Here is a 24,677-nt window from a genome sequence, read left to right as displayed (position 1 = left end):
GCCCTGGTTCACTGACTTCAACCCAATACTAGCCTTACCAAACTCAGCCCTGGTTTACTGACTTCAACCCAATACTAGCCTTACCAAACTCAGCCCTGGTTCACTGACTTCAACCCAATACTAGCCTTACCAAACTCAGCCTTGGTTTACTGACTTCAACCCAATACTAGCCTTACCAAACTCAGCCCTGGTTCACTGACTTCAACCCAATACTAGCCTTACCGAACTCAGCCCTGGTTCACTGACTTCAACCCAATACTAGCCTTACCAAACTCAGCCCTGGTTTTCTGACTTCAACCCAAATACTAAAGTTTACTAAACTCTTTTTGCTATTGCAGTTCCAATAATCTGGCAAAAGCCAAATTCATCACCAAAAAAATTCCATCTGGTTTTAGTTGGCATCATGTGACTACTGCATTGAAATGTGCTCTCTGCCTGATTTATCTGGCTTTTATCAGTCTACTGACGAAGCAACGTTTTTTGTTGTTCTCAAAATAAATATGTAGAAAATTGTGTCCTTTCATATTTTTTTTAATACAACTATTAAGTGACTTTCATTTAATATTTTTTAATATTTTGTACAACAACATTGGAAAGAGGATTTTCCTTGGTATCATGTGACTTTTGGAACTTTTATGTCATGGACATTTAGGCCATGAGATTTGGGTAGTCATGTGACTAGCAATGCAAAATGGAAAGTACCATGTCAAATTTTATCATCTCCTTAGTTTTGTCACCTGTCAATGAAGTCTATAACAAATATTATGCGCACAACAGAGAAGATAAATCATCTTCCCATCAATTTCATGTGGGTAGGATTTTGCAAAAGGCTGTTTTAAGTTTGGTAGGCTGCAGAGCAAATAGCTACTCAAGACACCATGCTGTCCCAATGTTTGATAGGCAATGCACTTACTCAAGACCCCAAAATAAATGTCCAAAAATTTAAAATGGATTACTTTTTTCCGCACCGTTATGGCAAAATTCTTCTTTTCCATACTCTTTTTCACGTTTGGAAAAAGGACTCTTGTATACTACATATGCTAATACCAGATGGTCCAGAATATTCATTTTATAATGTTACGACTATGATCTTAAACTATGTAACAGAAAGAAGCAAAACAAACAAGTTTTGTAAAATTCAACAAACATATCTTTTCCTCAGAATACAAAACGAAAATATAAGAGGAACTGACAGCATTGTGAATCAAATCCCAAATAATCCTAATGTCCGATCAAAAATCCGAAAAGTATAGAATACTACAAATGAATTCTAATAGTTTTGAAGGTGGTAATGTAACAATAGTCTTGAGGTACCATAATGATATAATGCAGAAAGTCTTCAAATGAGTCCTCAATAATCCTAAAATTATGTTAGAGTCCAAAAATTCAATAAATACTTTGTAATAATTGAAATTAAAAAAATCCTTTCAAACTGAAATAAATAAATCCTCTCAAATTAGAAATGAACACAACTAAAAATGATTCAACACAATGAATTTAAAAAAGGAATGAATAATTGTTTACCTAGTCCTTTATATACAGACTGTCCCCTATAATAAGACAAAATGTCCTGGATGCAGGTCATTTCTAATGGAAAAATTAATTAACTCATAAACAATATCAGGCCCTGAACTGAAATTTTTATTAAACATCTTGTTGTTTGCCACTTATAACGATGACCAAATTCAGGTAGACTTAATATGACAATAGTCCAATAGGCCAAAACAGTACCCTCAATTATGGACAAAGGTTGCAGTTGTTTTGTTTACACTTTGTTGCCGAGGTAAAATATAAAATATTTAATGTGGAAAATTATAAATATCAAAAGGCATCTTGCTTGACATGTATGTCAAGTTTGGCTGAAACGCCTTGAATGGTTTGAGGTTAGTGCCCTCATAATGAAAATATTTACATAGAGATGTCATAATAGATATATTTCCCAACATACTGGGGGAGCGGGATACAAATACTAGATGGGTTTTAAAAAATGTTTTATCAACAATATCACATGAAAAATACTTTTAAACTGCAAAGTTACATACAATCAGCTCACAAAGTGGGATCCGTTCAAAACACTTCTTTATGCCAGAACTCATCTATATACACCTGTACCTCTATGGGCTAAAAAAAAATGTTTGTTTGCGGTTTCCTGGCATTGTTACATTTAGATTCATTGTTGTAAAACTGAAAGCAATTTTTAAAAATCTATTGCAGCCTATTTAGTTAAAAATTAATAATGCTAAAAAAATATTATTACAATCAAAACTGACAATCCACTTCCCCGTGAGAACTGCATGCAGATACTTAATAGTCCGTGGGCAGGTTCCGTTCTGGTTACAGCCAATCACCAGGTGGGTCACTGAAATGCACAAAAAAGAACTCTTATCTACTGACCTCTTAAACCCTTGTTCATTAAAGACCGAGCTGAATATTCACATCATCAAGATTTCTCTGCAAGTGTTTTGTGTGTGGAGCCATAACTCTTAAATTTTGTCAGTTACATTCAATTTTACCTAAGTGTTATAACAGTATAGGATAATGCCAAACATTTGGTTTCAATCCAAGTCCCTAAGTAGAAATGAAATTCATGGTGTGATGTGACATAACAGAACAGAATAGATTTACATTTGTAACAAGTCCTCATCATTATTATAATGGCAGCATAAATAATGTGCAAAACATGAATAGTCATTTTTTAAATTATTAAGCTCTATATCATATGCGGTTAAAATCTCTTGAATCCTTTGAAAGCTAGGCCTACAAAGTATTTCTCCCCCACCCCCTTGAATCCATTGAAAGCTAGGCCTACAAAGTATTTCTCCCCCACCCCCTTGAATCCATTGAAAGCTAGGCCTACAAAGTATTTCTCCCCCACCCTGCTTGATTTCAAACAAGCCATATCAATTATTTTCATATTTGATGTGTTTCATTTTGATGCAAGCCAATATAAGTTTTTCTATTGAAAGTATGTTAAATTGATATATATCCAATTTCTGTAAGTTAAACTTTTAATCATAAGATAAGAGTACAAGTTTCATGTTTGCCCACTGTATCATTATCACTGATACATTGTTTGCCCATTGTATCATTATCACTGATACATTGTGTTTGCCCATTGTATCATTACCAATGATACAGTGTGTTTGCCCACTGTATCATTACCAATGATACATTGTGTTTGCCCATTGTATCATTACCAATGATACAGTGTGTTTGCCCACTGTATCATTATCACTGATACATTGTGTTTGCCCATTGTATCATTATCACTGATACAGTGTGTTTGCCCATTGTATCATTACCAATGATACAGTGTGTTTGCCCACTGTATCATTACCAATGATACATTGTGTTTGCCCATTGTATCATTACCAATGATACAGTGTTTGCCCACTGTATCATTATCACTGATACATTGTGTTTGCCCATTGTATCATTACCAATGATACAGTGTGTTTGCCCACTGTATCATTATCACTGATACATTGTGTTTGCCCATTGTATCATTACCAATGATACACTGTGTTTGCCCACTGTATCATTTTAACTGATACATTGTTTCCCCATTGTATCATTATCATTGATACAGTGTTTGTAGCAATTTTTTGTTGAGATGGGCACTGTACAAAGAATAAATTTAGCATGGACATACTAAGCAGAAACCAAACTTAACTGGATCTAACTAAACAGAAACCAAACTTAACCAGGTCTAACTGAACAGAAACCAAATTTAACTGGGTCTAATTGAACCCAAACATAACTGGGTCTAACTGAACAGAAACCAAACTTAACTGGGTCTAACTGAACAGAAACCAAACTTAACTGGGTCTAACTGAACAGAAACCAAACTTAACTAGGTCTAACTGAAGAGAAACCAAACTTAACTGGGTCTAACTGAACAGAAACCATATTTAACATGGCTTAACTGAGCAGAAACCCAACTTAACATGGCCTTTCTAAGCAGAACCCAACTTAACATGGCCTTTCTAAGCAGAACCAAACATAATATGGCCTAACTGAACTTAAACCAGACTTAATGGCCTAAGCAGAAACCAAACTTAACCTGGCCAAACATGCATGGGCACCGGTGGATCATCAGATATAAATACTACTGTCTTTCCTCTACTGAAAATGGCAAGGGTGAAAAAAATCTTATCCCAAGTTACACCCTGTAAATGTCGAATGAATAAAATTCAAAATAACTATCATCCATACTAATCAAATTTTACTGTATGTATGTTTGCTACATGGTATTGAAATGAATCTCAGCATGGATCCATCACTTCATGCCACTTTATGTATCGTTTAGGTGAATAATTATAATGGTTATCTAATCTAGTGAATTGACTATATTTTTTATATTTGTACTGAATGTAGTGCATTTTGTGATTGTTAAGAACAATAAATTTAGCAATGATCCACCAATAGGAACAGCCATATCCCAATCGATTTAAGTATCAACAAAAAAATTCCTATTTTTAATTGATTTCCACAAAATTAAATATATTTACAGCATTACAAAATACCTGTTATCTGATAAAAAAAAGTCTTTGAATAATAATTAATTAGACATTAGTTTCATAAGAAGCTAGCAAAGATTTTTCAAAGAAAGTTTTTGTAACAAAATTTGTAACAAATGAATAAATAATGGAAATATGGTGCATACAATTCTTACTTGAACTGATTTCACAAAATGTATTACCTTCTGGTGTGAATTCCTCTGTAACCTTTGCTTGCAGAATAGCTGCACACTTCTGCATGGTGATTCGCTGTTCTCTGGAAAGACTTGTACCCAGAAAACAAGGCAGTTGGTACTCCAATGGATCAATGGTCTGCAAGTGAAATGCCAGCTTTTTATTCAGTTTAGGTCAACTACTATATAAATGAGGTACAATGATTCATAGCTATTTACATTATTGTCTAGCAAAGGTATAAAAATTGATTGCTACATAAATTACTGCAAAACTGAGGTATAACAATTCCTTGCTATGTAAATTACTGTATTACAGAGGTATAAAAATTGCTTGCTATATAAATTACTGTATTACAGAGGCATAAAAATTGCTTGCTATGTAAATTGCAGTATAACAGAGGTATAACAATTCATTGCTAAGTAAATTACTGTATTACAGAGGTATAAAAATTGCTTGCTACATAAATTACTGCAAAACTGAGGTATAACAATTCCTTGCTATGTAAATTACTGTATTATTGAGGTATAACAATTCCTTGCTATGTAAATTACTGTATTATTGAGGTATAACAATTCCTTGCTATGTAAATTACTGTATTATTGAGGTATAACAATTCCTTGCGATGTAAATTACTGTATTAGAGGTATAAAAATTGCTTGCTACATAAATTACTGCAAAACTGAGGTATAACAATTCCTTGCTATGTAAATTGCAGTAAAACAGAGGTATAACAATTGCTTGCTATGTAAATTGCAGTATAAAAGAGATAATAATCCATTATAATGTAAACTACTGTATAATTCAGGCATAATGATTCATCATTATTTACAGACATCACAATATTTCATCTATGTTTTGGTTCTGAATGTCAGGAATAAATATTCTTATCACTTTCTGACATAAAACTCTTTAACTGAACTTAGAAAGGCACATCTCTAACATTAATGCACACAAATCTGATCATACCTATGTCAGCATGGCTTATGCAGTTTTTTTCTTTTGTATTCTTGTGGAGCATGGATGATAAACACTTCTGTCAAGTGAATACTGAGTCTATTAAGAAGTTTTACCTCTGGGCTTACACTGGTCACAGTTGTATCTAATTCTGCTTTCAGTGCTTCTCTCATCTCTGCTGTCCTGGCAAGGTCCATGGGTGTGAAGCCTTGAAGAGTTCTGTAATGGAGAAAAGTTGTTACATAAAGAAAAGGTTATATGCTCAATGTTTCAGTAACAAACTGAAAAAAGAATTCTAAATCAAAGCCACTTTCCCAACTTTTTTCTCAAACATTATACACACCCTTGTGCCCCCACCCCCATATAAATAACTTCACCTCTGTGAGGAAAGTCAGACTTTTCTCATCATCACGCCTGTGATTTCAACTTTCTTGCTTGCTAAGGGTTACATAAGCTTTATGACAGTTTACTGAAGGCTTTGTGAGACCCACAGTGGATGGTGGTATGTGTGTTTATTCAATAACGAGATGGGAGTCTGCTAGTTGCTACGGTAGCCAGATTTCTGTGTTCACAGATACATGTGAAAAGGGGTTTGTGCAAACTGAAATATCAAACTGGCCAATCGAATTAGAGGAATTTAAAAATGTACCAGTACGAGGAGCTAATGTCTCAGATAGACAAAGGGCCAATGAAACATCTAGCCAGTACCTGTGTGAAATTAATCACTGGCTCCTGACCTCCTGAGAGGAATTGAGGATATAGAATTATAAAAACATATTCATGGGGAAAGGACCACTCCGTGCAAGAGACTCAAAAAATAAAGAAAAAGAGGAATTGGACTGGAAAAGAAATAGGAAGCTTCTACAGACAGGAAATATTGTAACGTGTCAAAGGTCAAGGCCAAATAAAATGGAATAGATGGACACTCACACCTTTTTCAGTTATTAGATCTCTCCAGTGTATTGCAATTTCAAGAAAGGGTGTGTTCACCACAATAGCTCTTATTTAGATTATAATAGCACAAAACAAAACAAATAAATAGTCAGCACAGTTTATTATATTACTTCCAGGCTTATATGTGTTTCCTCACAAAACTGAAGGCACAGAATTGTGAAATGTAATATTTGCAAATATGCAGAATGATAAGCATAACAGATATTCGATAAAGTATGTTGAAATGACAACAATCATATCGGTGGTAAATTGCATGTGAAAATCTGCATAAATGTTCAATTTATCATAATTTGCATAATGTCTAATTCAAACAATCCCAATTTCACAAACTTATCATGCACAGAAGAATAAGTTAATAGTTCTCAAAATCTGTTCATATGAAGTACCTAAGAGATAATGATTTTTGCATCCAATCAAGGTTCGGAACCAGATCTGGAACCAGGTGTTAATAGTGTGTTGCCTGTGTTGGCTGAGACATAGTTTGTTGTTTTGAGTGCCCGTCTGGAACCAGATTTCAACAATGTGTCACATATGCTGAATACGACAATGTGTATCATTTTGTAGCAACAAAGTGCCAGGTATATTATTGTGATATCTAAATGACATAACCAAAACAAAATGGATGGAAATTTGTGATTTCAAATTAATGCATGTAATTGAGTAGGAAATTCGATAATGCCAATCGGAATGCTAATTTCCAATAGATAGCAGATGGCTGTGTTGATGACAACACAGTGACAGTGTCATCAGCTAAATCTATTTGAACTTTTGTCTGCTATAATGAGGGATATTAAACACTGAAACAACTTTAGAGTAGCATTATAGTCATTAATGTGTCAGTAGTAACTAGTCTACCTTGCTATTAATGCCTGAAATTATCAGTTGAGATGACAATAGAGAGAAAGACCTTTGTTTTGTTTGCTTGTTCTCGAGACCTTTACTGTAGTCCATGAGAACCACAACTATTAGAATGGCAAATTTCACCCCTATTTATAGGTTTTGGGAACACACTCGGGAAATTATAAACATATTCAACATTAACGAAGAACAACTGCATCAAAGAAAAATTATGAACTTACACGAGTATTATCTTAATCCTGGAGGAAAATGGATACTTGAGGAAAATGGATACTGGAGGAAAATGGATACTGAGGAAAATGGATTCTTAAGGAAAACGGATACTTGAGGAAAATGGATACTTGAGAAAAATGGATACTGGAGGAAAATGGATACACTTGCCTATTTTTCTTTCAGAATAGAAGGTCAGTGAAAACAGTTTACAATTATATCAAGTACACAATGGGCTTCAAAAATCTTTCCCCCAGATGATGAATATTTAAACAAATCATTTTTTAAATGATTTACATATTGTATAATGATTTACATATTGTATATCATTTGCATAGTGTATATGATTTACATATTGTATGATGATTTACATATTGTATATGATTTACATATTGTATATGATTTGCATATTGTGTATGATTTACATATTGTATATGATTTACATATTGTATATCATTTACATATTGTATAAAATTACATTTCTTTTGTACGAGTCATATATAAAAAACTGTTACTACAGTTACTATTATTTGCATTGGAAACAGAGGTACAACTTTCCAACATGAGGGGAATGTAGACAATAAAAGGAGATTATGTTGTTGTTGTTGTGGGGTTTAATGCCATTTTTCAGCACACAATAGGCTATGCATGGCGGCCAGTATAAATGGTGGAGGAAAAACCCGAGAAAACACCAGGAAGAACCACTGACCCACGAGAAGTGACTGGCAAGCTTTCTCACATACCCACATCGGCCGAAGCCTAGACTCGAACCCACGCAGACAGAGGTGAGATGGCAATGACCTGTAACAGAGAGTGCTTTAGACCACTCGGGGCTTTAGACCAATCGGCCACTCAGGGCCCCTAAAAGGAGATTATAGATCATCTCCAACCATAATATGTGCAAATGCACTTTATAAGAATACAAGTTCGTAGGTAGTCAGGACTGTTTCAATATTTCAGCTGAATAAATAGGAATTTGTTAGCTAGTGTATTGTAACGTATAGCTAGTGTATTAGGACCTGGAACATATCATAGAATTATTAGAGAAGATTACATTACAGTGTATAGTTGAATCTATCAGAAATTCAGTTGGGATGGTATTTGTATTTATCAGCATGTAGAATAAGAATTATTTTTTACGCATTTATGTATTTCTACGTATCATTCTATTATTCGTAGGAAACAGGCAGTGTGAACTATTATTGTAAAAATGGTCGATTGCTGTGTTGAAATGTAACATTTAGAAAGTGTGTATGCATGTTACAAAACTTCATTAAGTAATATTATTTTTATCCAGAGCAAGGCATGTATGAGAGATGTTAGAGTGTGTAAGAAGTTGCTGGAAGAGTGTTCGCCATTTGTCAGATGAGAGAGTGGAAGATTACAAAAGAAGCATAGGGTGAACTAGATGTCCCTTATATTTTCCACACAAAGCTCCCAGGATGCAAGTGAGATGGCACTAAGCTCTTAAGGAGGGAAGGAGGAAGTACAAAGATAGTACAAGGAGTAGTGGAGCGCAAGAAGTATCAAAGGAAGGGTGCAGGAGGAGGAGAATAGTATAAGGAGTGGCACGGGAAAAGAAAAGGGAGAATTGATAAAAATGAGTATGAGGGACTACTCACTGGAAGGAGACTCTCTCTCATTAGGATATTAATTCTCATAAGAAGGCATTTGTTAATTAATGTGTAGTTTATGCATGGATTGTAGTTGTAAGATATATATCCAGAAATGTTTGGAGTAGTGTATTTATTATTAATATTTATTAAATTGTTATACATTTTAATTTGAGTTGTTCATGTATTTAGGCTGTTGTCACTGCTGACTGGGGCTCATGAGCCATTAAAATTTGTAATGTCCCCATTTCAGTCATATTAGTCCTAAAACGTTGTGACAACCTTCACTAGATCCAACTTGTAAAATTCTTGTGCACGTAAATTGCCAACATTTAAACATCTTCCAAGTTTTTTTCAAACTTATGTCTCTGACATTCTGTGCAACTGACAATTTCTTAGAGTCTCAACTTGTGTGTACATGATGCAACTCAACAGAGGTCACTGGTATACAAAATATCTGGAGTCAACCGAACACAGACTTTTCATTTCTTTTACAATGTTGTGGGTTGAAAAATGAACACTTGTGAACTGAACATAAAAAATAAGATTTCTGCCATGGATTCAGAAAGCATCAGCTGGAAAGATCAATTCTTCTATGGTTAGATTTCCTTTCCATGCCCACATGAAGATTTCTTAAGCTGGCAGCGCATGTGTTTGTGTGTTTTATAGTATATCAGCACAAAAGTGGATATGTACTGCCAACAAGAAGTTTAACCTGAAAAATCTAACAATGAATTGCATACAAATTTCAAAAATGTGAAATACGGTGAAAAGAATTACATCTAAAACATGGATTGAAAAAAATTCATACAAGGTGTGTGTATATATATATATATATATATATATATATATATATATATATACAGGTAAAACCCTTAAACATTATGAAAGTTTGCTTAATAAACTGCATTCCCATAGAAAGTTCAAGATTTTCTTCAGTGATATGTCCTCGTATTCTTCAAGCATTTGATGTCTAAATACTTCTGTCTCACAAGGTGGAAATTGATACAGCTGACAAGAATAAGGTACATTGTGTCAGTGTGGATGGTTACTAATGAGAAAACTTGACAAAAATGTGCTACACTGTCAGTGGATGGTTACTAATGAGAACACTTGAAAAAAATGTGCTACACTTTCAGTGGATGGTTACTACTGAGAATACTGCAATAATCATTAGAATACCTACAGGATAGGAAATTTAATTATAACGGTAAAGCAAGAATTCTGCACAATGCCGTATTTCACCTGCACACCATGCAATGATATACCTTCCAGACATGGTACAACAAAATCACTGGGCTACCAGGAAAAGAACCTGGCAACCCAACTCATATCCATTAGCTCATGAAGCCCGGAGAAGGTACATTTAACTAAGATTCAAGATGATATACCTTCCAGACATGGTACAACAAAATCACTGGGCTACCAGGAAAAGAACCTGGCAACCCAACTGATATCCATTAGCCCATGAAGCCTGGAGAAGGTACATTTAACTAAGATTCAAGATGATATACCTTCCAGATATGGTACAACAAAATCACTGGGCTACCAGGAAAAGAACCTGGCAACCCAACTGATATCCATTAGCCCATGAAGCCTGGAGAAGGTACACTTAACTAAGGTTCAAGATATGCCTCATTATGAGCCTTAATAATCCTAATCCTTTGCAAAATATTTCTATATCTGTGCTTTGACAAAAATAAAGATTAAATCATGACATCATATAACAAAGCACAGGACCACATGAATTAAACAAAAGACAACCCAGACCCAGCATTTTGGTAGCCTCTGGGCTACCTGAAATCAACCAACAATAATCCACACCCAGCATCTTGGTAGCCTCTGGGATACCTGAATTCAACCAATAATAGTCCACACCCAGCATCTTGGTAGCCTCTGGGCTACCTGAATTCAACCAACAATAGTCCACACCCAGCATCTTGGTAGCCTCTGGGCTACCTGAATTCAACCAACAATAGTCCACGCCCAGCATCTTGGTAGCCTCTGGGCAACCTGAATTCAACCAACAATAGTCCACGCCCAGCATCTTGGTAGCCTCTGGGCCACCTGAATTCAACCAACAATAGTCCACATCCAGCATCTTGGTAGTCTCTGGGCTACATGAATTCAACCAACAATAGTCCACACCCAGCATCTTGGTAGCCTCTGGACTACCGGATTTCAATTTCCAGAGGGTTGCATAGAAGATCTGGTAAATTTGGGCACTGTCCCAATTAAATAATGGAAGGGGTCAATCAGGAAAATGGGTGGGTTAATCAGGAATGGGGGGGGGGGGGTTTGGGAAGGCAAATCTGGTCATAGTGGGGGTTCTCAAATGGGCATAAAAAAGTTACTAAAAATGAAAGCAAACCAAAAGTGTCTTTGAATATATATATATATTAAAATATGACAGTAAAAATCTGTATTCAGCTCATGTTTTCAAGTCTTATTAAAATTATCCTGCACTTAATTTAGAACACTTAAAGGGACTTCGACAACGTAAAAACTAATAACCAATACCCCCACCCCCCATTAAATTTTTGTGAAGGGCTTGATATAAATTTTACAAACTGTTTTGTTCTATCCACTATCTCATAAGGGACTTACCTTACAGTGAGAGATGCACCCCTTGAGACAAGTAGTCTCACACAGTCTAATCGACTATTGGTGACAGCATCATGAAGTGGAGATTCATTGTCCATCCCTGGAACGTTAATCAGGGCACCATTATCCAGCAGTAACCTAGCAACCTCTGTGTAACCATGGTTACAAGCTTCATGCTGAAATTGAAAGCCAACAGGGTAACACATCATGTTATTAATACCCTTGTGTCTGCAGCTATTGTAAATACAATGGGAAAATAGTTGATATCGAGTTCTAAATTGTCTTTAAGATAAAACAAAACTGGGCTCTCAAAGACCAGAAGTCCCATGTCCAATAACGATGACATTTTGTTAAAGGACACTGCTCTTACCTGTGCATACCCCTGATGAGACCCAGTTCTTCCAAGCAGCACCTCCCTTTATGATCTGTATTTGGAAATGAAGTGAAGTAATACAGATAACAAACATGTAGCATCCCTGTCACCTAAATGAACTGGCTTACAAACATTTAGGGGGCGCTCACCAATTAATATATACTTTAGAGAGAGTGACGTATGTAAGGTGAAGTAGTTTGCATTTAAAACATGCACAGTGGAAAGAATGTTGGCATACCTATATGCTACAGTAATGTAATGTGGATGATATTTCTTTGGATATTGTACTTTTGGAAATTTTACATGATTTAAGCACACTGCTAACTAAAATGACTGCTCCCTTGTGTTAAAAAATCAGCCTGAATTAGTCTACAGTACACGATACACAGCAGCTATTAAAATAGGGAAAATTAATTTTGCCAGACTAGACAATACCAGCTTCTGAAAGTGCAATTAATGAATTACCAAATATGTAAAATGTAAAAAAAGTTATCAGCTCTTTTTTTTTTACAATTTACCTCTGAAGTTCAGGAAGTGGAAATGACCAAGTAGAGCTAGCACTTTTTTGAAAGGTTCACATTTGAAGTAAGGTCAAGCCGTATACTCTATAACCCATAGTACACCCATCAATCATACATCAAAATAAAGGGAATTAAAGGTTCTTTTAATTATACCTAAGATATACAAGGTCTTTTTTAAATAGCCAGGGAAATTCTTTCTCTTTAAAATCTTGACCTATGCAAAATGTGAAACTGTATAGCGCCACCTTAGCAAGTGTTACTTAGTTCCTGTGAAATAATGAACTGGCCGACATCTTACTTGAACAGCTGATCATAAGAAGGACAATATGGTGTGATTATGTCAGGGCCCACACAAGAACTAATTAGTCTCATTTGTAAGTAAATTTCTTTAAAATCTCATGAAATTACCATGTCATAATCGATGGAATGCACTCCTTTAGAAAATCCCATAATACTAAGATGCCATACGCACTGGAATGCACTCCTTTAGAAAATCCCATAATACTAATGTCATACTGGAATGCACTCCTTCAGAAAATCCCATAATACTAATGTCATACTCACTGGAATGCACTCCTTCAGAAAATCCCATAATACTAATATGTCATACTCACTGGAATACACTCCTTTAGAAAATCCCATAATACTATGTCATACTCACTGGAATGTACTTCTTTAGAAAATCCCATAATACTAATGTCTGATTAAAAAATCTTGCAAATTCTTGGGTCTTCTATAAGCGAGAACTGGTTTAATTTTGAAAAGTGATTTGATGCTAGTTTTATTGGATAAATTTAGGAGACTATAATATTTATTGATTATACGACCTATATTAGGTAATGAAGGATTATACTGTATTGTGAAAGGAATTACATCTCTCTCTATTTTACATTCTGCTGTGTTTAAAGCCTCATGTTGAGTAAGATGGGCTTTTTTCAGTGCAGAATCAATTATGTATGTAGGATAATTTCTATTTTGGAAATAAGTTCGTAATTTATTCAAAGAATTTTGTAACTGACAATCATCTGAAATAATGCGTTGGTATCTTTTAGCCTGGCTATATTGTATACCGTTTTTACATGACATGGGATGACATGAAGAATATTCTACATATTGGTGGATATTAATTTCCTTGATATGAATATTTGTAGAGATAGTGTTATCAATATTTTTTATTACATTTACATCTAAAAATGAAACATGCGTACTAGATGCAGTATAAGTAAATTTAATTGTCGGATGAATTTGATTCAGGCGATCATAAATGTCATCTAAAAATCTGAACCAAACAGATGGATTAAACTTTTCGTTTTTGAAGAAAATCTTTTTCTAATTTACCCATGAAAAGGGAAGCGTATGAAGAAGCCATGGGACTACCCATTGCTGTACCCATTATTTGTGTGTAATCCATATTATTGAATTGAAAATAATTGTTTTCCAAGATAAGTTTTATTATTTTACATATATCTTTACTAGTTAGTGTATTAAGATTGTTATCAATAAAATATTTACATGCTTCAATACCATCTGCATGCGGAATGTTGGTATATAGTGATGTTACATCTAATGATACAAGGATTGAGTTATCAGATAGCTGTGGAATAGACTTCAACTTTTTAATGAAATCAGTGGTATCTTTAATGTATGAAGGAAGTGATTTCATTAAAGGTTGTAAAACACTGTCAATAAATTTGGATAGGTTTTCAGTATATGAATTATAATCTGATATAATTGGTCGTCCAGGATAATTTAAAGGTAAATTATGGTCAGGATTTTTATGAGTTTTGGGTAATATGTAGAATTGATGTGTACGTATGTTAAGAGGGAATGTATCAAATTCCTCAATTATGGATTTTTTTTTTTTTTAGCAATCTCATTAATGCATGTTGAAATATTTGATTTAATTTCTACTGACGGGTGTTTGTCAATATGTTTGTAGTATTTTTCATCATTTAATTGACGTTCAACTTCTTTAACATAATCATCTTGATTCATAATAATAATAGTTATTTGATTTATCAGCCTCTCTCCATACAGGACCCACTTTTGAAGTCTTTAAAGTCAGATATATAATCTAATAATACAATATTATAAGAAAACCCAATAGCAAGATTCTCTAATTAGAACTAAACAGACATAAAATAAAAAGGACAATTTTCGTCATCTACACATAACAGACACCGGTGTTCTCAATGTGCAAACATAAGAGAAAGTATTTCTTTCAGTAAAGCTAATACAAAAAAAGAGGTATTTTCTCTATGCGATAACACTAACTGCATATCAACTGATGTGATTTATTTAATAACCTGTAAAAAATGTAGCATGCAACATGTTGGACAAACACTACAACAAGTTTCTAAGAGAATGAATAATCATCGCTTTCATATAAAAAAATTATAGAGATCCTCAGTTTTCCTCTAATGTTTCAACACACTTTAACACCAATAATCACTCTCTACTTGATTTTTCTTTCATGCCAATAGTTATTGTGCATGGTGACATGAATAGACTCATAAAAGAAACTTATTGGATTCATAAGTCAGATACTCTGTATCCTAATGGACTTAATGCTAATGCACTATATAAAATTGTATAATTTACATTGATATATTGTATATCCTTTATAACAATATAATTATATGTATGACTGTTTGTCTCTAGTTTATTTTATTATTTTACATAAACAATTAAGGGCATCATACCAATGGAGTCCAGCCTGCATTGTCTCTGGTATTGGGGTTGGCTCCTTCTTGAAGAAGTTCTGATACTCGCTGCACATCATTCTACACGAGTTGAAAAAAAATATACGTTGCAGTTGAATTCTATACAGTTGTGTGTGCAGACAGTGACATTATTTTGCTTTAAAGTTACCACTAGGTGACAAATGGATATATATATATATATATATATATATATATATATATATATATATATATATATATATATATATATCTTTCTATCTATCTATACACATATAACAATTTTTAAATAAATTTTTTAATTCTGCTAGCAAAAACTACAACTGAAAATGAAAACTTTCTTTAATACAACTTTTAAAATTTGATTTCATTTTTACCTTAATCTTAATGTAATCTGCAAAAAACAAAGTTCATTCAGCTAAAATTATGTACCCTTTTTTCTATGACTCCTAGCAGTCTATTTTTCCTCCAGCTGTTATGACCCATTCTTAGGAATGTTGGGGTGGAAGATCAGAGCACATTGTCTATAGAAAACATGGAATTCACTGAAACTAAGACCATGGAGGTTAGGGTTAGGGTTACCCTGCTTTACCCTGGGATTAGCAAAATTATGTGACCATGTACTGATCTCTATCTGCATGTGACCTTGTATTGAACCCCAATTGGCTGTGACATTGTAGCGACCCCTACCTGTCTGAAATCTGTAAGCCAAAAATGTATCATCTCAAAAATAACAAAACAGAGTTTGTAAGTTTTGTATGCAACATCTGAGCTGAAAACAAGTATTTATGAATAGATTCTGAGGTTGATTCAGCATCACTTAGTCATGTTGACCAATTTCAAACACAATCAAATTATCATTGGGACATTTCAATCCACAAGATCTTTGAACCACATGACCAAGCAATGAAAGAAATGGCCATATTTACAATACAAAATATGTGTCAACTATCATGAATGAGAAGTTCAAATATCTATTGATTTGAGACAGCGTGTGATTTCAGTGAATTCCAGGTTTTATATAGCAGATGCACTCGGACCTCCCACATAACCTAACTGTTCAAATATCTACTATGGAATTAAAAGTTCAGAGGAATCTTGGACAAAGATTCAAGCTCTCCATGTAAATGCAGAGCTGGTTAAGGAGATCATTAATTGCAAAGCATGTCATGGATCACATGTATAGCCATGTGTATGGTAACAGATCACATGAATAGTAATGGATCACATGTATAGCCATGTGTATGGTAATAGATCACATGAATAGTAATGGATCACATGTATAGCCATGTGTATGGTAACAGATCACATGTATAGTAATGGATCACATGTATAGCCATGTGTATGGTAACAGATCACATGAATAGTAATGGATCACATGTATAGCCATGTGTATGGTAACAGATCACATGAATAGTAATGGATCACATGTATAGCCATGTGTATGGTAACAGATCACATGAATAGTAATGGATCACATGTATAGCCATGTGTCTGGTAACAGATCACATGTATAGTAATGGATCACATGTATAGCCATGTGTATGGTAACAGATCACATGAATAGTAATGGATCACATGTATAGCCATGTGTATGGTAATAGATCACATGAATAGTAATGGATCACATGTGTAGCCATGTGTATGGTAATAGATCACATGTATAGTCATGTGTATGGTTGTTGTTGTTGTTGTGGGGTTTAACGCCATTTTTCAGCACAAGATAGGCTATACATGGCGGCCAGTATTAATGGTGGAGGAAGAACCCAGGAAAAACTCCGGAAAGAACCACCGACCCACAAGAAGCTACTGGCAAGCTTTCTCACATACCCACATAGGCCGAACCCAAGACTCAAACCACACAGACAGAGATGAGATGGCAGTGATCCGTAATAGTGAGCGCTTTAGACCATTCGGCCACTCAGGGCCCCTCATGTGTATGGTAATAGATGACATGTGTAGTAATGGATCACATGTATAGTCATGTGTAAAGTAATGGATCACATGTATAGTCATGTGTAAAGTAATGGATCACATGTATGGTCATGTGTAAAGTAATGGATCACATGTATAGTCATGTGTAAAGTAATGGATCACATGTATAGTAATGGATGACATGCATAGTCATGTGTAAAGTAATGGATGACATGTATAGTCATGTGTTTAGTTGTTGTTGTTGGGTTTAACGCCATTTTTCAGCACACGATAGGCTATACATGGCGGCCAGTATTAATGGTGGAGGAAGAATCCGGGAAAACCCGGAAAGAACCACTGACCCACGAGAAGCTACTGGCAAGCTTTCTCACATACCCACATTGACTGAATCCGAGACTTGAACCGCCACAGACAGAGGTGAGATGGCAGTGATTAGTAACAGAGAGCGCTTTAGACCACTCGGGGCCCCTCATGTGTTTAGTAATGGATCACATGTATAGTAATGGATGACATGTACAGTCATGTGTCAAGTAATGGATCACATATATAGTCATGTGTTTAGTTGTTGTTGTTGTTGTTGTAGGGTTTAACACCATTTTTCAGCACACGATTGGCTATACATGGCGGCCAGTATTAATGGTGGAGGAAGAACACAGGAAAACCTCGGAAAGAACCACCGACCCACAAGAAGCTACTTGCAAGCTTTCTCACATACCCACACGTGTATCATAATGGATCACATGTATATTCGTGGATCACATGTATAGTCATGTGTCTTGTAATGGATAACATGTATAGTCATGTGTCTTGTAATGGATCACATGTATAGTGATGTGTATAGTAATGGATCACGTGTAGTCCTGTAACACATAGTGACATATATTGCAAAGCATGCCATCATGGACATCTACAAACGTACTAATACCAGTTCTAAGCAAAATGATATAGTATTATCCTGAGATTACTACCGTATTTACCATATATGTTGAGACTGTATTTGCTGGGACACCAAAAATTAATTTTTAAGTAATTTTTGTTTTGCACTGTATGTTTTGGGACTCATCAGTTTTTTTTGGAGTTGTAAGTTTTGGGACACCTTTTAAATCATTCAAAAATTACATTCTGGAAAATGCACTCCCAACTGAAATTTTATTTTATAAAATATAAAACTCTGTATTTGAGATAAAGCTTTTGAATCTACCGCAGCATCATTTCACAAACCCAACCCTTTTCCTGCACATGTGCAATTCATTTCTTCAGTGCACGAATATTTTGTCATTTTTTCGTGCCTTGAAAAATTATCATTGGAGGAAACATATCACTTGAAGCTGAAACTGCAAGAACTAAAGTCAGATTTTTTAATAATCTGCACCAGTCGTTCTAAATCTCACATGCTTAAACCCCATCTTATTGACAGTCCGTCCGGGAATGAGATTAAAGTACACTGGAATATCACCCATGATCATACTGTCTGCAAAATCATCTTCTCTTCTGGCCTTCACGAATTCATCAAATGATTTTATTTTCTCCAAATCTTCTGGGCAATGCTGGGTCATTGATGTCCATGCATGAAGCACTGTACTGTGTCACTTTAAAAATTGTTCCATTGTTTCAATTTAATTTTAAAATTCCCGTGAATAATGGTGAAAAGGAACTAAAGTTAACTTCCTATGTCAACCGATTTTGTATATTTTATTAAAAATGTGTCACAATATGTATGGTAAATACGGTAGTCAGGGCAAGGTGTTGGTAGCCTTTAATTTGTCCCAATATATATGGTAAATACAGTAGTCAGGGCAAGGTGCTGGTAGCCTTTAATGTGTCACAATATTTATGGTAAATACGGTAGTCAGGGCAAGGTGCTGGTAGCCTTTCGGGTATTTTATGCATTCTCTTCTGAGGGCAATTCATTTTTATGCAGTCCACTGAAGCATAACATAGTAGTTTCACTGCAAAAAATGTTATTGATCCTTACTTGATGCCCAAAATGCACATGATGAATGTTGACTTAAGTCAATGGATTAAACCTATCGTTTTATAACAGCAGCCCCAAGGAGGGCAGGGTGCAACACCTATTTAGAACAAGCTAGTGACACCACTGTTCAAGTACTTTATAAGATGTATTAAAGTCATGATTTTAACATAAAGGAATGCACCATCATGGGTAACACAATATGTAACTTTTCATAAAAAGAAAACTAGGATCTTCCGTTTGAAGCTTACCTTAATAGCAGCTATGTGCAAAAGTGTCTCTCCTTTAGAATTTTTCTTTTCAAGACTCCCTGCAACTATTGGTGAAGTAGTTGATGAACTAGGATTTGACCTTGACCTTGGAGTTGTATGTGACTTTGACCTTGCATTACTTTGCACAGCAGGAGAAGAGGAATCAGATTTTGATTTTTTATTAGGAGTGGACTCTCTCACAATGGCTGCTGTCTCCACAAGATCTGCAGATTTTCCTGATTTACTTTTCTTTGCTTTTTCTTTCAACAGGGAAGTATCACTTCCTAAGACTTCTCCTTTCATGCTGTCATGTTTTACCTCTGGCCTCCGCAACCTTGTATTTAACTTTGACGAGCCTTGATCCCAAGAAGTATTCTTTCTTGTAACAGATCTTTTATCTGTACTGGTTTGTTTTCCCTTTCTACCCCTGGTTGTACATTTGTTTGCTTCATTGAAAGTTTCATCCGATTGGTCCTCATCCATTGGAATGTGTGTCAAAAGGTCACCTTCCTCCACATAGTCATAAAACTGTGTCATAGTACGTTGATCCTCAGGCAAACTACTGGCAGATTTTGACCTTGGTGTTAACCTTGACCTCTGCCCAGTGTTTGACTCTTGATCTTCAGTTGATGTCTTATTTCTTGTCTGAACATCTGTTCTCAGTGAAGAATGTTCTTTTTCAGTATTCCCTTCAGACTTGAGTCTTGACTTTCTCTTTTTATTGTTTTGTGCCAGTTTTGAACCCGAGTTATCATTATTTTGACATACTGATTCTGGGTCAATACCAGAATTAAGAACTGAGGAGGCAGCTTCTTTAGTTTCTGAAAGTGGATTCTTCAGCTCTTCAATTTGGAAGACAGTTTTGTTTCTTTTAGGAGGGTAGTCATCCACTTGCTTAGAGTAAGAGACAGTTTTGTTTTTCTTGGATGGAGTTCTATGGGTCTGTTCGACAGTTTCATTTGCTTCGCAAGATCCACTTCCCTTTCCCTTAGTTTTGTCTTCATTTTTTGGACCTGTTCAGAAAATATCATAACCAATCAAGCTGTAGGGTTTAGGTTTAGTCCACAAATAAGAAAATTAAATTTATATTTAAATTCTGTCTCTTTTTGAACATGATTTCCTTAAGGTTTAGACAATTCCTGAACATGGTACTGAAAAGACATTGTATGCACAACATGAATTGATGTTCAGGGGATGTTATAATTAACTTGCTCTTTTTGAAAAATGTCAATGTTTTATCTGTTGCCAGTGATATCCTAAAATTAAACAAATAAATAAATAAAAATGACAATCTGTGCTTTGCATTTATCCAACAGCTTACTGCTTATTTCAACGTTTCAGAGTATATCTACCTCCTTCAATGACAATAGCATAACACAAGCCATCTCTTGTATCTCCTCCTTAAATTTGGTATTGCAGTTTTGGAAAATAATGAACCAAATCAATATATTACATCAAAATAGTGACTATGGTGCTGGTCTGGTATTTTACATCTTAATTCATTTTACTCGTAAACAGCTCAAAATTAATCTGCACACAGTCAAAGGTACTACTTTGAAGTTTTGGTATTTTTTTTATTATAATTTGAGAACTATTATAATTCTCGGATCTTAATTATAATTCTCGGATCTTAATTATAATTCTCGGATCTTATGGTTGTTATGGGTTTAATAGCATTTATCAGCGCATCATATGCCATACACGGTGGCCAGTATAACTGATGGAGGAAGAACCGAGGAAAACACTGGTTAGAATCACCACACTATGGGAAGCTACTGGCAAGCTTTCTCACATATTCACATCGGCCAAGACCTATATCCATGTGGACAGAAGTGAAATGTCAGTTATCGGTAATTGTCAGCACTTCAGACTGCTTTGCCCCCTTGGCCCTCTATCTTATGGTAACAAGCACACTCTGGCCCAATAACTATGAAACTTCATGGGAACAGAACTTGACCACAAATTCAAAATATTAAAGTTTTTATTTAAAATAAAACAAAATGAAATTAGATTTAAAGTTTTTTAAAAAGAAATTTATGATCATTAATAATTTTGCATATAAATCATACCACATCGATGTTACAATATTAAAAACTGTTTTCACTTAAGAGCCACACAAAACAGCATTTGAAGTTTTCATTCCAGAAAATAATATGGAAATAGTGGGCCCAATAGTCAAGTTCCATTTCTGTTCATATTCTAAAGGCACACATGAAAAGACAGCTTAATCGTAGCTGGATGATATCAGTATATTTGGGTCAAATGCACTGCCCCCATCCCATGGGATTTAAAAAAAAATATTCCAGTCTCAAAAATGCCAAACACTAACTGGGAATATGGCAGGTGTACAACATCTATCTTACATCATATTTCTAATGTCATCAATTTGTCAACTTACAAGATAAAAATCGAAAGTATCGGAGTATACCGTAAGATCAAATTTATGCATAAAAATTAAAAATGATTAATCTCAGTAATTTCCCAAATTCAAGGTATAAAATGGATACAATTTTGATAAATTTTTACTGAAATCTTCATTTTTACACAGTGATCATTTCTAGAAAGTTCTGAAACTTTGCCGTAAGTTTTGTCATGTATGTTGTTCAGAATAAAATAATGTATTGTTAAGAAACCTTTTTACCTTTGGACCTTAAAATCAATAAGCTTGTTTCGTACCTAAAGTACAAGCCATCCACAAAGTCTGGTGATTGTTATTAAGAACAAAAGTTATTTTGCAGAAGCAAAAATGAGAGACAGAAAGATGGACAAAGTCATGGCATGATACCATCTACCATATGGCAGGTGTATTGGAGGAATGGCATCCTTTTCGTTGGACTTGAAATGTTCAAGTCAAATTGTCATAATTACACTATTCATCAGACTGCTGGCATTGACTTTAAATAACAAAGACCATTTTGTTTAGACTATATAATTTACCTAACACAAAAATAAGCATCATGTCTGCATATTTAATGGTAACGAATTGAGCAAAAATGCATACTTTTTATATATACATGCATTCAAATTTCAAATTATGAAAAGCAATTTAATCTTAAGCATTTAGTCCAAAGTTACTGTTAAATTACTCACTCAAACAAAGGCATACAACAACTCAAAATTAGTCTTGGCTACCAAGCCGCCTAATGCATTCTCAATGGTGTTTAATTGCATATATCCCAAAATTAGCCTTCTTCACTAAGCTGACTGAAGCATCTCAATGGTGTATAATACCAATACACCTCAATTCAGTTTTGGTAACTAAGCCACCTGATGTATTCTCAAATGTGTTTAATTGCATACATCCCAAATTGGTCTTCTTCACTAAGCCACCTGATGTATTCTCAAATGTGTTTAATTGCATACATCCCAAATTGGTCTTCTTCACTAAGCCAAATGAAGCATTCTTAAAGGCGTTTAACTGCATACACCCCCATATTGGTCTCCTTCCCTAATCCACCTGAAGTATTCTCAAAGGCGTTTAATTGCATACACCCCCATATTGGTATCCTTCCCTAATCCACCTGAAGTATTCTCAAAGGTGTTTAATTGCAAACACCCCCATATTGGTCTCCTTCCCTAATCCACCTAATGTTTTCTCAAAGGCGTTTAATTGCATACACCCCAAATCGGTCTTCACCCCTAAGCCAAATGAAGCATTCTCAAAGATGTATAATTGCATACACCCAAATTGGTCTTGGTCATTAAGCCGTCTGAAGCATTCTCAAAGATATATAATTGCATACACCCCCAAACTGGTCTTCTTCCCAAATCCACCAGATGTATTCTCAAAGGCGTTTAATTGCAAACATTCCAAATTGGTCATCTTCACTAAGCTGCCTGAAGCATTCTTAGGGATATATAATTGCATACACCCCAAATTGGTCTTGGTCACCAAGTTGCTTGAAGCATTCTCAAGGATATATAATTGCATACACCCCAAATTGGTCTTGGTCACCAAGCTGCTTGAAGCATCTCAATGGCAAGATTAACACCTTGATGATAAAGGCTCAGTCCTACTTTATGGTTTTTGTTTTGCAGTTTTCCAAAAATACCCCAGTTAATTTTTTAAAATGCAATTATTACAAACCAGGAGTGAAATCTCTAATACATGAAATTCTTCAAGAACCATGTCAGAAGAGGGAAATCTCCATCAATAATACATTACAGCCGCATTTATTTAAAAAGTGTTTAAGAACAAAGTCATTGTTACAAGTGATGCTTGACAACTCCATTCTGGATAATACTAAAACTTTAGCCAGTCACACAGTGGTTTCATATCTAGGAGTCAGTATCACAAGAGATGATATATATAGTAAATAATCTAACAAAAAATGACTCTTGTATTAAGTTTTAAACACATAACTATTTGTAATTTAATTTTTGATCTGTTTTATGTAAGTCTGGTACCATAGTGCATAATCTGAACCAGTTTGTTGGGTTTTCATTGTTGGCTATATCATGTCAAAAAGACTGGAGCTAAGTTACTTTCCAAAGGACACAGAGGCAAATGACCTTGAATTATGAGTCTGAGACTCTTAAATTTTTTACATTTGTTTTGTCAAGAATATTTATCAGTGATTTGACTCTTGGACTAGCGAGTATAATTACTTCCTGGACTAGCAGTAAATGATTACTCCTGGACATGCTAGAAATGATTACTCCTGGACAAGCTAGAAATGATTATTTCCTGGACTAGCTACAAATGGTTACTTCCTGGACTAGCTAGAAATGATTACTCCTGGACAAGCTAGAAATTATTACTTCCTGGATTAGCTAGAAATAATTACTCCTGGATTAGCTAGAAATAATTACTTTTAGACTAGTTGGAAATGATTACTCATGGACTAGCTATAAATGATTATTCTTGGACAAGATACAAAATAATTACTCCCGAACTAGTAAAAAAAAAACGATTACAGATTTAACCATGAGCAGTTATAATTGGACTCCACCCTGTTTTGTCTGCCTTCATTTTGTTATTCATTACTGTACAAATAAAGTGCCATTATCTTGCTGTTTGCCTTCATGGGTAGCCAAAA

General features: G+C 34.8%; 1 protein-coding gene across 1 annotated transcript in view; it reads right to left on the bottom strand.

Annotated features, from left to right (window-relative positions):
- Positions 1-24,677, bottom strand: part of LOC149779658 (BRCA1-associated RING domain protein 1-like) — a 46,506-nt gene that overhangs the window by 9,796 nt on the left and 12,033 nt on the right. Inside the window, exons 4-9 of the mRNA XM_089940474.1 lie at positions 19,639-20,651; positions 15,484-15,564; positions 11,891-12,063; positions 5,765-5,867; positions 4,703-4,832; positions 2,258-2,359 (exon numbers count right to left, since the gene is read on the bottom strand). Coding sequence (XP_089796600.1) covers positions 2,258-2,359; positions 4,703-4,832; positions 5,765-5,867; positions 11,891-12,063; positions 15,484-15,564; positions 19,639-20,651 — 1,602 coding nt within the window. The remainder of the gene's footprint in view (positions 1-2,257; positions 2,360-4,702; positions 4,833-5,764; positions 5,868-11,890; positions 12,064-15,483; positions 15,565-19,638; positions 20,652-24,677) is intronic.

The sequence above is a fragment of the Sinohyriopsis cumingii genome, chromosome 17, assembly GCF_028554795.1.
Source record: "Sinohyriopsis cumingii isolate HCF-2022 chromosome 17, ASM2855479v2, whole genome shotgun sequence".
Lineage (NCBI taxonomy): Eukaryota > Metazoa > Mollusca > Bivalvia > Unionida > Unionidae > Sinohyriopsis > Sinohyriopsis cumingii.
This window is presented reverse-complemented; position numbering and strand designations above follow the sequence as displayed.